We start from the raw sequence: 14,364 nt of genomic DNA, 5'->3' as shown, positions 1-14,364 counted from the left end.
TTAAAAATCAACCTTGGATCCAGTGCAATAACACAGGACTGTTGTTTAAACAGTAGTTCTAAAACTAGAGAAGAGTATAAAATGTAGTAATGAAAGTTTCCCCCATAATATGTTTCCCCCAAACATAATACTAAATGTTTGAATTCTCTTGTTTTATGAATTTATTTTTGATTTTATAAATAGAACTACATCTGAAATACTTTTTTAAACCTTATTCATTATAAACCTTTCTCTCTTTCTCCTTCTTAGCAATCTTCCTGAGCTCTTTTCGGGTGCCATATGAGGAAATCAGAATGATGATATTGGAAGTAGATGAAACACGGTTGGCAGAGTCTATGATTCAGGTAAACAAATAGGCACAGCTTAAATTTCAATATTTCATTGCAAGCTTCTCATTAAATAGAAATCTGTAAGTGAAGCAAAATTCTTCACCCAAATCATTCAACTGGAAAATCATTGCTGCATAATTAGTTTTAGCATAACTTCTGCATTGCCAGGAGAGAAAGCTGCATCTTCTCTTAACTGCACATGAAGTAGAATGCTATCAAATTATTACATTTTAAGTATTTTAAGTTATTGTTTCTGAAAAGCAAATTGTTTAATTTTACATTTTTGTTTTTGTTATACTTTATTAATGTGTTACTTAAAATTTGTTTCTATAGCCCTTTTAGAATGTGTTTTTCTTTGGCTTATGAAGATATTATTATATGGTTTAGAAGATTGAGGGAGTTTTCATTTACAGTTACCTTTACTAACAATTCTTCTTAGAGTCATTTGGGCTCCTATAAGTATTAGAGATTGTTTACATAGTATTCTGAATTTATTCAGAAAGCTAGAAGATTTTTGTTAATGGCTTTTATTCATAGTATTTTCAAATGAATACTAGCATCATGTCGAAGTTATTGCTGAGTTCCACATAAGAAATCAATAATGTATATCTTGATAAAATTTAAAGTTGGAGAATCAAAACACAAATTATATAGTAAGAGATTATCTTCAGCTTACCATCTTTTGTTCTGATAGCGGATATATTTAGGAAAATGATTACTTAGCAATAAAAAGAAACCAAATATTTATTAGTGCCAACAAGCAATTAAAATTATTCTGAATATTTTAACTAATCAATAAATGATATCTTTGGAAGTTGTTCTAAGTTTTGCCTTTCCTATCTTGTCTTCTAAATGTAGTGGTCATATAATTTCACTAGTGATTTGTGCTGTGAGTCGCTGAGACTCATAAACTACCTGATTCAGCTACTCTTACTTAAGCATTTTTTTTCTCTTTCAGTTTGTTTTTTACTGGATTTTCATCTTCGTTCATGTTGATTATGTGTGTGCCTTCTTGCTAGGAATAGATGCCAACTTCCTTAAATAAAATTTTTCTACTTAATACTTGTTTGTATTTCTTATAATGAATTAGTTAAATATTTACAGAGTAGCTTTTAGCTTGATTACATGAATGTTTTAAATGAACATGTGGTTTTGTTATATAATAGAAAAGAGATGATTTGCTTTTTAAAATTCATGTCCAAAGTACATTCAGCTCCATATATTTTGTAACATATTAGTTTTTTATTTGTACTATACCCATTCACCAAAAACTTATTTGCTTAAAATAATACAAATTTATTATCTTACATTCCTGTAAAACATAAGTCTGATATTGGTCTTACTATGCTAACATCAAAGTATTGGCAGAATGACCTGTGTTTCTTTTCTTAGGATCTAGGGAAGAATCTGTTTGTATTTCCAGCTTCTCATGGTTGCTCATACTCTATGGCTTGTAGAACCATTCCTTCATCTTCCAAGCCAGCAATCTTGCATTCCTCAATTCCTTTGTCTCATAGTCACATCTCCCTCCAACTCTATTGTTTTTTTCTTCCACTTATAAGAACTTTTTGATTACATTGGGTACATCCAAATAATTCAGGATAACCACTCTAAGGTCAGCTGATAGCAACTTTAATTCCATCTATAACCTAAATTCCCTTTGCCATGTAACTTAATATTTTCATAGGTTTTGGGGATTAGTCATGTACATCTTTAGGAATGGATGTCATTATTGTGCCTATCATACTTTCTAAATATAAAACCAGCCTTGAGTATTTCTAAAATGTAAAAATTTATTTTGAACATATATAAGGTTTTAATATATTCATTAAAAAGTAAGAATTTCTTGCTATTTGAACTCTTAATTTTAAAAGTATATTCCTCATTTTAATGCGAAGAATTCCTATTTTGACCAGGGCATGAAAACAGAGCTTTATGTTGTAATAATCATGATTTTGGTTCTCTGTGTTCACTGTGATGGTTATATTTTGACATATTTAGTTACTTATTCATATATATGTACAGGTCAGCAGTATGTCATTGTTTTGCCATTTTTCATGCCACTTTTCCACATCATTTTTTACCCATTTACCTTTGTTTGTCACATCAGTCATTTATTAATTCATTTTTCATATACTTTATTTTATGCAACATGTCCAGGGCATTGTATTAGGCTCAATAATTTTTATGTTTTATTACTTTTGTTTTTTTTTTTTGAGACAGAGTGAGACTCTGTCAACCAGGCTGGAGTGCAATGGTGCGATCTCGGCTTACTGCAACCTCTGCCTCCTGGGTTCAAGCTATTCTTCTGCCTCAGCCTCCTGAGTAGCTGGGATTTCAGGTGCCCGCCACCACTCCCAGCTAATTTTTGTATTTTTAGTAGAAATGGGGTTTCACCATGTTGGCCAGGCTGGTCTTGAACTCTTGACCTCAAGTGATTTGCCCGCCTCGGTCTCTCAAAGTGCTGGATTAAAGGCGTGAGCCACCATGCCCGGCTGTATATTAGGCTCAATAAGAATTAGACTTGACCTTCTTGGAATTTATAATTTGACAAGGGAAATGACATTTACATACATAATTGTAAAGCAAGGTAAGCAAAGTTTTAAGATTGGTTTAGACCTATAGAATATGTTGAGGGAGTATGCTTTGTGAGTGTATGTGTGGAGGTAAGGGTATGTAAATGTTGAATAGGTATAGATGTGGAATAGAGCAGAGGAGTTGCATGAAAAATGTAGTGAAGGGCAATTGTTTTGGCAGTAATAATACTGTGGGCTGTGAGGGAAGCTGGGCATGCGTGCCTGTCTGTGCAGAATTTAGCTGAACAGTAGCTTAAGATTTGCGAAGGGTGTGGGGAATTTGTAAGGGGAGAGACAAAGGGAGGTTGGAACCACGCACTTAAAAATCACAGTAGTATTTTTATGTTAGAATGTAAAATTAATGGAGTGAAAAAATTAAAAAATTCAGGTGAAAGATGAAAATCTGATTATATATGAGATATTCAGGGGGTTTGACTGTATAAAAGGATGCTAAAGAAATTCAGAGGCCTGAAGTAATAAAATCTAACAATCCAGCTGTCAACTAGAATGGGTAAAAATATAAATAATCATGTCTTTTGGTCTCAAGCAATTCCACTAAGAGAAATTTCTATTTATGTGGGGAAATCATATACTTTTATTTTTATTCAATTTGATAGTATTAATAGTGAATACTTTGTCTAGGGATGATCTTAAAATGCCACTTTTTTTTTGTTTTGTTTTTGGCCAGTTAACCAAGTTTTTGTCCAAAGGTACACAGTGAGTCAATAACTTATTCTTTGATCTAATTGATTTTGATGTATAACATTCTCTAACAGTATTTTTAACTAATAACACCTTTGGGGAATTTCCCCCCATAAATATATATAGCATGATCTAGGCTTAATTATAGTTTGTATTCAACTTTGGGCTTGTACAGAATTTACTCATGCTGTAATTTGGAATTGTGAGCACCAACCACTCTTTTTTATCTTAATTTTAATATCAATGCACTAACTTCTTGTAACACTATTATAATTGATTGTATTTTGATACAGAGGATCGATATAGACTTTGTCCAAGGGATTGTTTAATCATTTAAGTTGTATCAGGAAGACATAGTCTTGTGTATTCCTTTAATCTTTATTCAAGTAGTTCTGTTGTTTAAGTGTGTGGCTTACTTAAGTTTCTAAAGGACCTCTACATGCCTTTTATCTGCAAGGTATATCAATCATCATGTGTCTTCAACACCTTTTAAAATTTTCTTTCACATCAGAAAAGTTACTTTGTTTTAGAGATATCTTCAGTTTTTATTATTAAAACTGTAATCCTATTGGTAAATCTTGCAAGCACTGCCATTAAAATTCCCTTGATTTCTATTCTGTCCCTTCCCATGCCTTTTTGTAGCAATATGATGATTTCTTTTATCCCCCTGAGTGAAGTGTTAAAATATGTTTGGCTTTGCCTGAAATTTCTGACATTTAATTCCCTAAAGCTGAAATGTAATGGATCATATCCAGGTGAGAAAGCTGTTCCTTTGGTATAGGTTGAGTTCTCTTTCTCAATTATATAGCTAATCAAATAAACATTCAGTTTCAGTAGTGCTTGATTTGAATATATAATAACTCTGGGATAGAGAAATGGAAAATTGACTGTTTTCAAGATGCAGGGAATTTTGCTTAAGGCTTATTAGGAGGGAGGTTACCTAGAAATAAAACTGAAGATTAACTTCACTGGTTTTCTTTCAGTAGTTTTTAAATTATATTTTTAAAATTCAAGAAGTACATTTAGTGAAGATCTTTCTTTCTGGTTTTAATTTTTAGAACTTAATAAAGCATCTTCCTGATCAAGAGCAATTAAATTCATTGTCTCAGTTCAAGAGTGAATATAGCAACTTATGTGAACCTGAGCAGTTTGCGGTTGTGGTAAGTACCGAGTCTCAGAGAGGATTTTTATACTGTGCCAAACAAGAGAACCTGTCAACTGTTTTTATATCGCTAAATGTAAAAAAGCATGTGAGTAATCACATACATTTAATATCCATCTTACTTTTTTTTAACTTAAGGATATTCATGTGAAATTATCTTGATTTAAAATATATATTGAAACTCTGGCATTAAGTGAAGTCCAAGGGGCTTTTGAAAATTGTATGTATAATTTTTTTGCTCTCTATTTAATGTTAAAATGTAAAGTAAAAACTGTACTTCTTAAGAATAGAGAGGTATATTTGTGATTTATTCTAGAGCTGTGTATTCCAACATATTGCAAGAGTAGCTTTGGTTTCTTGTTCTGATCACTTACTTGAATTCATCTCATAGTTTAGACTGAAATTATAAATATAGTATCTTTCTTGGCAATGAGGATGAAAAATGAATTCATTTTAGAAAATCTTTGATAATCATCTTGCTCCAGCCTTTTATTTTATAGAAGCTGGGGTCTAAAGAGGTGAAAAGAATTTCCAATGCCATATATTAAATGTATTACAACTTAAAATTTTAAGATTTTTATCAAGGTTTCTTTTCTGTGCTCTTTTCTCCTACCATTAAATTATTATTTTTAGGTTGGTTACACTTTGTCATTATAACAATACTATAGTGTTGTTTCTCTAATAAGATTGTTTATTTTTTCCCTTTCATCTTCAGTTATATTAATAATCTCCAGGGCCAGGATGGAATTTGTTTGACAGAATTTTAAAAATTCAGGTTGATTTACTTAATAGCTGTGCCTGCACCTCATATTTTGGCATGTTGTAGACATTTGCTTTTACATTCCTTCCTATCTCTTCATAAACGCATTCTACTCCTTGCTACCACCAAAGTTAAAAAAAAAAAACTCCAAATAGAACACAAAAGGAAAAAGCATGATTTTCCTTGTTCACAGTCTTATAATTCTTATTCTAAAACTTTTTTTTTTTTTTTAAATACTTGAGACAGAATCTTGCTCTGTCGCCCAGGCTGGAGTGCAAGTGGTGCAATCTCGACTCACCAAAACCTGCGCCTCCCAGGTTCAAGCGATTTCCCTGCCTCAGCCTCCTGAGTAGCTGGGATTATAGGCGGCCAACACTACACTCAGCTATTTTTTTGTATTTTTAATAGAGATGGGGTTTCACCATGTTGGCCAGGCTGGTCTCGAACTCCTGACCTCAGGTGATCCGCCTGCCTCTGCCTCCCAAAGTTCTGGGATTACAGGTGTGAGCCACCCCACCCGGCCTTTTCTAAAACTTTTAAATTCATTGTCTTTAAGAAAACAAAAAAAGTTTTAACTTTTTAATCCAATTCTTCAGGGTATTCTCTTCCCCGCCTGCCCCTTTTCTGTCTCCTTTCTTTTTTCTTTATTTCCCTGCTTGCTTGCTTTTCTATTATCTGGTTAGTTTGTCTATTTGATACTCTATTTGCCGTGTCTTCCATAAGAGAATAGGTGAATAAGGGAGAATTTGCATTAAATTTTTAACCACGGACTATTTAGAGTGTTTTTTTTTTACCTATGTTTTGACACTTGAATTAAAATAATATATAAAATTACAATTTTGAAATATTTTCCATGTACATTAAATCTGATACCATGAAAGGTTATATGAAAATGTCTATCTAACAAGTAGCTTTTTATGTTGCCTATCATTATAGTAAAGATTTAAAACTATTTCTGTGTTCTAGTGATTCAAGAAGACTGCTCAAATTTGCAGATATTTTCAATTTACTTAAAATAGCCAAGTTATGCCTAGTTAAAAATTAGGAATTCACATCAAAGAGCTTTGATTTACAAAAAGTGTACTTTTAGGGATCAGCAGTTAAAACAACTGGATTCCCAGATACCAATGCTAGAGGTAATAGTTTTGATTTTAAGATGGTGATGGACCACTTCCCTTTCAGGACATGTCAACTCAAACTTAATCTGGAATGTACACATTCCATGCTGGGTCATACCTGAGTGCCAGTGGAATATAATTTGGAAGGAATAATGCTGTTGAAAAACATCCTCTATAGACAATATGAACAATGCCTTAGTCATCTATTGATTATGACAATATACTCTTGAACAAATTGTTTTCAGTTCTGGTTTCTGTGGTACTAATATTTTAAAAGGTAATTGTATTGGTGGAAAAATCAGAATGAAAGTTGAGGAACAAAATGAAATATTTTTATTTTATTTTTTGTCAAATAGTAATGTTCTTAGATTTTACCTTTTTCCATTTCTATTTTTCACCATTTCCAATCTGGCTGCTACTACTTCTCAACTTCTGCTCTCCAAAGAGAAGTGGGAAACCTGCTTAAAGCTCCAAACAATCCTTGATAATTAACCAAAAAAAAAAAAAAGTACTGGACAAAGAGTGTTAGACAGTCTGGAATGTCTGAAATTTTCTGTACTCCTTTCTAGATTAAAAACTTTTGCTAACTTACTAAAGAATGATGTGTTTTCAGTTTATCAACATTATCAATAATACAGTAATTTGATGATTTTAAGAAATTGGTTATAATTGCCAAGTGTATTTCTGTAAGACTTCCATAATAATGTTTCATTTTTAAAGTGATAAACTTTTTGAAGTGTTTGTATCAAAAATGGGCAATTAACTTGAAGTGAATTAAACTCCAGATTTCTACAAGACATCCTTGCCTTAAAAACATGTTTACTTCTTGATTTAGCCTAGATTTAAAGTACATTAGAAATGTACTAATCATCTTTACCTGAAAAATCATCACACAGTTAGATATAAGAAAAAGTCAAGAGTTTGGGGTAGCGTTAGTGCTTTCCCAGCTCCAAATAGGACCAAAGCTTGACTTTTCATTTGTTTTTCACTGTAGAAAAATTAGCTCTTAACTCTTTCATCTTTAGGTTCCGTAGACTGATGTTATGATTTCTAGCATTTTCATTTGAACGAAAATTAGTTAAAATTCTACAGTTTTTACTTGCCACTAAGTTTAAGTTTTCTTTTATCCAGTTATGTGAATTCATTAGTTTGATTCATATTAATTACAGTTTTTTCCAAAAAGTTGTGTTTTATTTAAACTGATACCCTAATTTGAGACAGTAGATTAAATTCAGTCAAGTTGCTTGCATTATATAATCAACTTTAATTCTCCATAAGAATTAGTTAAAAAACATAAGATGTAGCTCCACCAGGACATTGATGTTTATGTTATTTTCCTCTTTGATAGAAAGGCAGGGTGTAAAAGTAACACATCTAAAATATTAGTAACCAATGTCAATTAAGGTCAATTAGCATATATCAGAAATAGTTTGTATACTGGAAATGTCTTACTCTTTTTTTTTTTTTTTTTTTTTGAGACGGAGTCTAGCTCTGTCACCAGGCTGGAGTACAGTGGCACGATCTCGGCTCACTGCAACCGCCTCCTGGGTTCAAGCGATTCCCCTGCCTCAGCTACCTTAGTAGCTGGAACTACAGGTGCACAACACCAAGCCCAGCCAATTTTTTGTATTTTTAGTAGACATGGGGTTTCACTATGTTGGCCAGGATGGTCTTGATCTCTTGACCTTGTGATCTGCCCACCTCGATCTCCCAAAGTGCTGGGATTACAGGTGTGAGCCACTGCGCCTGGCCATATGTCTTACTTTTATCATGTATCACTTAGATACAGTTTTCTAGGGCTCTATATCCTGTAGAGTATGGTATACAAATTTACTATGGGAATTATGTCAATTTCTATTAAATTGTATATCCTTGAAACTTCTAACCACTAAACCATGTGATGTGCCTATTTTTTCACATTTTCTGTAATATAGACTTTCATGTTCATATTTATGTCTCTGTTGAAATTGGAAGCAAAATTATTTAATGCTGATATTACCTCTCTAATTAAGTCATAAATGTATATGTAGTAGACATGGATACTTTTTGTGGTACTCAGTTCTTAGTTGTTCATCTGTCACTTATATAGTAATTCAGAAACTTAAGTTACCTTCTTGAACTGATCTCCTTGTGGTTCTTGTCACTGGACATGCACTCATTTGATCAGGATAGCTCTCAAGGTGTTCTAGAGCTGATTATCCATGAGTGGGGTAAAGTAGTGCTGGTAACATGTGGTCGTAGGTTGGCTTGTACCTATTAGGATTGAAATCCAGTTATATGATTTCAAGGCCTTAGAGCTTAATTGTATTATTGACTTTTTTTTGTAGATGATCATATATTTATATGTCCTGTGTTTTCCAGGAGATTTTGGTATATGAAAAGTAACATCAAAAATCCAATAAACTCTCATTTAATGCTAAAAGACTAAGGATCCTGGCGAAATGGTGTTTTAGAGGAGTGCCCTGAGAGGTGGTCTATCTCTGTATCTTTTTATAGTGGCTTGTAATGAATAAGGCCATTTACATGCTGTTTTTGTTGGTTTAGGTTCTGGGCAGAGGACACTGAATACTGACTGATGTGCTTAATTTGAAATATTCTTTTCCCTGGACAGTCCAGGACAAAATTTTCTTGTGGAGAAATTGGTGTATATTTGAGAGGCAATAGCCTCCTCTTTTACTCAGCTTAATTTTCTATCACTAGATTAACAAATGAAAATATACTTTGTCATTAATTGGAGTCATTGCTTGTGTCTCTTCTTGGATTCTTTCCATCCCTGTTTATCCCCAACACCTTCTCGTCCATCTTTCCAAAATATTACCTACTTACCAAGGGTTGATTCCGATGGAGTAGAGCCTGACTTTAGTTTTATGACTGCATTTCTTGTATTTGTAGGCTTTCTTTGATCAATAAGCTATTAGGTAAAATCACTGTGTTCACAGTGGCATGCTTTAACTGTGAGAAATGATTTATGTAAATATTCAGTGGGATCAGAAGATTAGCTGAAGTTTGGAAAGAGGCCTAAAAATTTGCAGTTGAAGCTTGGTGTACTAGACTTTCTTTGATTAAAAATTCTAGGTTTTTGAGTATTTGTCTCCACGTTATTTAATTCTGTTAAGCTTCCTGTTCTTCAAAGAAATCAAACATTTTTAGGAAGATTGAATCGAACAAATGTCCTGTTTGTGTGCTGTATTTTGATCTACCACCATTTGGTGTCACTGTAGGGCAGGGCTTTTAAACTTTGTGCAGCTGAGGCCTTTTTAATGAAAAATGTTGTAGGAAATTCGTGCATATCTCCCTGCATTAAAAATCCCTCGCTTTAAAATACATCATATATTCTTGTTGTAAAACATTCAAATAACATAAAAATATTGAATACAATGTAGATGTCCCCCGTATCCCACTACCTCTTTTCATTCCACACAAATGATCATTTTTAACAATCTGTTGTACTTCTAATTCCATTTCTGTGTATTTACCAATGTATGCATGTTCACGTGAACATTTTAAAAAATCCATTGTTCTGAAACTTTTTGGCTGTGTCATATATTTTGAATATGTTTTTCATGTTGTACTGTTTTTAAATTCTTGCATTTTATTTCATAGCCCATATTATGATTTTTCCTTTTAATCATTCTCTTAATGAAGGACACTTAGTTGTAGTTTCTCTCCGTGCCTCAGGTTTTTTAAAAAATAATTCTATATACATCTTTGTATTTGAAGGCAGTGCATTAGTATTGCACATTGTCTGGGTTTAAATTCTAGCTGTACCTCTTCCTAGCTATATGATCTTTGGAAGTTACTCATTTTTTGATACCTCCATTTTCTTATTTATGAAGTAGGACTATATTAGTTTCCTGTTGCTGCTATAACAAATTACCACAAACTTGGTGGCTTAAAACAACACAAGTTTATGATCTTACAATTCTGGAGATCAATAGTCCAAAATGGTTTAGCTTGGGTGCATTCCTTCTGAGGGCTCTAGGGGAAAAATTTATTTCCTTGCCTTTTCCAGCTTTGAGAAGCTGCTAGCATTTCTTGGCTCATGGTTCAGCATTGCTCTGACTTCTATTTTTGGCATCACAACCCCTTCTCTGACCCTCCTGCTTCCCTCTTATAAGGACCCTGTGATTATATTGGGCCTTCCCAGATAATCCAAGATAATCTTCCCCATCTCAAGATCCTTAATGACATCTGCAAAGTCTCTTTTGCTATGTAAAGCAACACATTCAAAAGTTTTGGGTATTAGGACATGGATATCTTTGAGGGACCGTTATTTTGCCTATAACAGGGACAGTAATAGTGCCTGCCTACATTGTATTGTTCTGAGTATTAAATAAATTGAGAGTGAAGAGATGTAAATCATCTCACAATCATACTTAGTCTTTGAATTGCTAAATTGAAAGGCCTTTTAAATCTTGCTAGTTACTGTCAAATTGTCCTTCCAGAAGGCATGTGAACTTACACTTTTTTTTTTTTTTTTTTTTTTTTTGAGACAGAGTCTCGCTCTGTCGCCCAGGCTGGAGTGCAGTGGCGCGATCTCAACTCACTGCAAGCTCCGGCTCCCTGGTTCACGCCATTCTCCTGCCCCAGCCTCCCGAGTAGCTGGGACTATAGGCGCCCGCCACCACGCCCGGCTAATTTTTTTGTGTTTTTAGTAGAGACGGGGTTTCACCATTTTAGCCAGGATGATCTCGATCTCCTGACCTCGTGATCTGCCCGTCTCGGCCTCCCAAACTGCTGGGATTACAGGCATGAGCCACCGTTCCTGGCCAAACTTACACTTTTATGAATAATATAAGTGAGGATTCTTTTCCTTGCATAATCACTAATATTGTTTTTCTTTTTTAGTTGGTGACTTTTATTTTACTTATTTCATATTTCCTGGTTATTAAATGAGATCGAAGCAGTTATGTATTTATTGGTTGTTTATATTTTTTCTTAGAATTGCCTATTAATATTGTTTATTTTCCTATTTTATTGCCTTGTAGCTTGTAAGAGCTCCTTATATATTCTATAGCGCTACTCTTGTAAATATTTGCAATTTTTCTCACTGCCTCTTACTTGTCTTTTTATTTTTATTTATGACGTCTGCTGTATCTTGCATCTTTGAAGTTTGGTTTTAAAAGTGAATTAAAATAAAGAAGATCTGTATAACTCAACGATAGAGATGTGATTTTTTTTTTAGGGACGCATTGGTCCTTTGTACATGACAGGTGCATGGAAAATAGCAGTTGGTTAATTCTTTAATTTGATTAAATAGAGGATCTTGTAAAGATGTAAAATGGAGAATGAAATGCCCCTAAATATGTTTCACTGATTCTAAATTCCTTCAGTTGCTCCCCGAGCCTTTCACACGGATACCCAAAATTCTTAGAATAGCATTAAAACTTTTTAAAAAAAGTATCATTTCGGTAAACTGACACAATAAATGGCATATATTTAAAGTACAGCAGTTGATTAATTTTGACATATGAAAACATCCATGAAATGATTACAACAATGAAGATAATGAAGATACCCATTACCCCTAAATGTTTCCTCAGGCTCATCTATAATCCCGTCCTTCCCACCCAGCATTACGTCTTTAAATGAAGCAGTTCCTACCATTCCCCTTCTACCTCCTATCTTACTTTTTTCTCTCTGCCTCATCATTGCTAGACAATTTGTTGAGCTCTGAAAGCATCATGCTCAAGCCTGTCAATATTCTGCCTTTCCCTTCTTTCCCCTTTGAGGAAGCCTCTTTGGGGAGCTTTCCCTAACACTTCATTCTATACAAAATTCAGTATCTTTCCTCTTTGTTACCAGAGAACTCTGTGCATATCTCTAAATGGCTTGTATTATACTGGAATATAAGTGTTATTTTACAAGTCACAGTCTTCATTTATGCTGTGAACTTTTTGACAGGCTAGAGTGTATTGTGCTCATCTTTCTATTCCCAGCACATGGCACATCTACTGACACATAGTGCCACATAACATATACATGTATGTTAAGTGAATGTATGAAATAAAGAATAGATGAACAGAAAGGATGGAAAAAGTATAGCAAGAACAATAAAATGAAAACAGTGTTTTAAAAATCATTTTGAGTATTTTTGATTTTTTTGTTAAAAATGAATCTGTAGATGATTTCTCTATGAGTGAAAATCGGTTAATTCAAAAGTAGACCAAGAAATCAATAACTTGGTGCATAATTCACACTTTTTTTTTTTTTAAAGAATAGAACTTAAACCCTAAGTGATCTTGCCATTTAACTTCTAGGTTTGTCTAGTACAACATCTTAGATTGAACGTTTTCCTGATTTTTAACTCAGAAGGCCATGTTGTTTTGAGTGTGACTACTCATGGTACTCTCTACAATACTTGTTTTAGTACTTAGTGGTTTTATTTCATAAAAGATGTTGAGGAAATTGTGATTTGGTGTAAGAATCATGGCTTACTGAAACACTTATAAAAAACATTGACCACGATAGGTGAGGAAACTGAAAGGATGTCTCCACCAAACCAACACTTTCCGGGACTAAATATCTCCAGGTCTTTCTTGCATTCCTTAGGTGTTGAATATTTCAAAGCTTTGCAAATGTCCAGATACAAAATCAATCATGTTTCCCAGAGTTCAATCTCCTAACAAAAGACATACAGTTACTCTGATATAATTTTTTTCAAGAACCCATTTTGGTTTCTTGTAATTACTACTTCCTTTTCTCTTTAATAATTCATCTTTGATCTCGTCTGTCAATTACATAAGTTGTGTCAGTCTGAAGTTGGCAGAATCTACTGTCTTCTCTTCCTGGAAAAGAGAAGTTCCATTCATCCACTGCTACTGCTTTGTCCAGTTGTCCAAGGTCCCTCAAGTTCTATGGTGCTTTAGATGGCCATTTGGTAATCTTGTCTGGAAATCTTTCATTACACAGTGAGAACATTGGTTTGAAGTAATAAACTATTATTTCATAACTATATTTCTAGCTATTTTAAATCTTAGAGGTATGCATCTTTTAAGATAAGCATTCAGTCATTGTTTTTCTTGTCACTTTATTTTTACTTTTATTTTTTGGAGACAGTTTCACTTCATTGCCCAGGCTGAAGTACAGTGGCACGATCTTGGCTCACTGCACTATGTGCCTCCCCAGTTCATGCGATTCTCATGCCTCAGCCACCCGAGTAGCTAGGATTACAGGTGTGCGCCACCATGCTTGGCTAAATTTATTGAATTTTTAGTAGAGATGGGGTTTCACCATGTTGGCCAGGCTTGTCTTGAACTCCTGACCTCAAGGGATCTGCCTGCCTTGGCCTCCCAAAGTGCTAGGACTATAAAGAAACACCCGACACTGGGTAATTTATGAAGAAAACAAGTTTAATTGGCTGACAGTTCTGCGAGCCTTACAGGAAGCATGGCAACATCAGCTTCTGGGAAAGCCTCAGGAAACTTATGATCATGGTGGAAGGTGTAGGGGAAACAGGCACGTCTTACATGGCCAGAGAAGGAGTAAGGTGGGAGGGGGGTGCAACACACTTTTAAACAACCAGATCTCCTGAGAGCTCTTATCACAAGAACAGCACCAAAGGGGGAAATCCACCCCCATGATCCAGTCATCTCCCACCAGGCCTCACCTCTAACACTGGGGATTGCAATTTGACTTGAGATTTGGATGGGGGCTCAAATCCAAACCATATCAACCATACACAGTTTTTCTTTACATGTTTAACAGTCAAAATAAT

At 34.1% G+C, this 14,364-nt stretch overlaps 1 protein-coding gene across 2 annotated transcripts in view; it reads left to right on the top strand.

The window, feature by feature from the left end:
- DIAPH3 (diaphanous related formin 3) overlaps positions 1 to 14,364 on the top strand; it is a 489,712-nt gene that overhangs the window by 242,115 nt on the left and 233,233 nt on the right. For both annotated transcript variants that reach the window (XM_003825324.5, XM_055096829.2), the window contains 2 exons: positions 250 to 344; positions 4,666 to 4,767. In XM_003825324.5, the coding sequence (XP_003825372.4) occupies positions 250 to 344; positions 4,666 to 4,767 (197 nt within the window). The remainder of the gene's footprint in view (positions 1 to 249; positions 345 to 4,665; positions 4,768 to 14,364) is intronic.

This window comes from Pan paniscus, chromosome 14 (assembly GCF_029289425.2).
Source record: "Pan paniscus chromosome 14, NHGRI_mPanPan1-v2.0_pri, whole genome shotgun sequence".
Taxonomy (NCBI): domain Eukaryota; kingdom Metazoa; phylum Chordata; class Mammalia; order Primates; family Hominidae; genus Pan; species Pan paniscus.
Note: the sequence above shows the minus strand (reverse complement) of the source record. Positions and strands in the feature narration are given on the sequence as shown.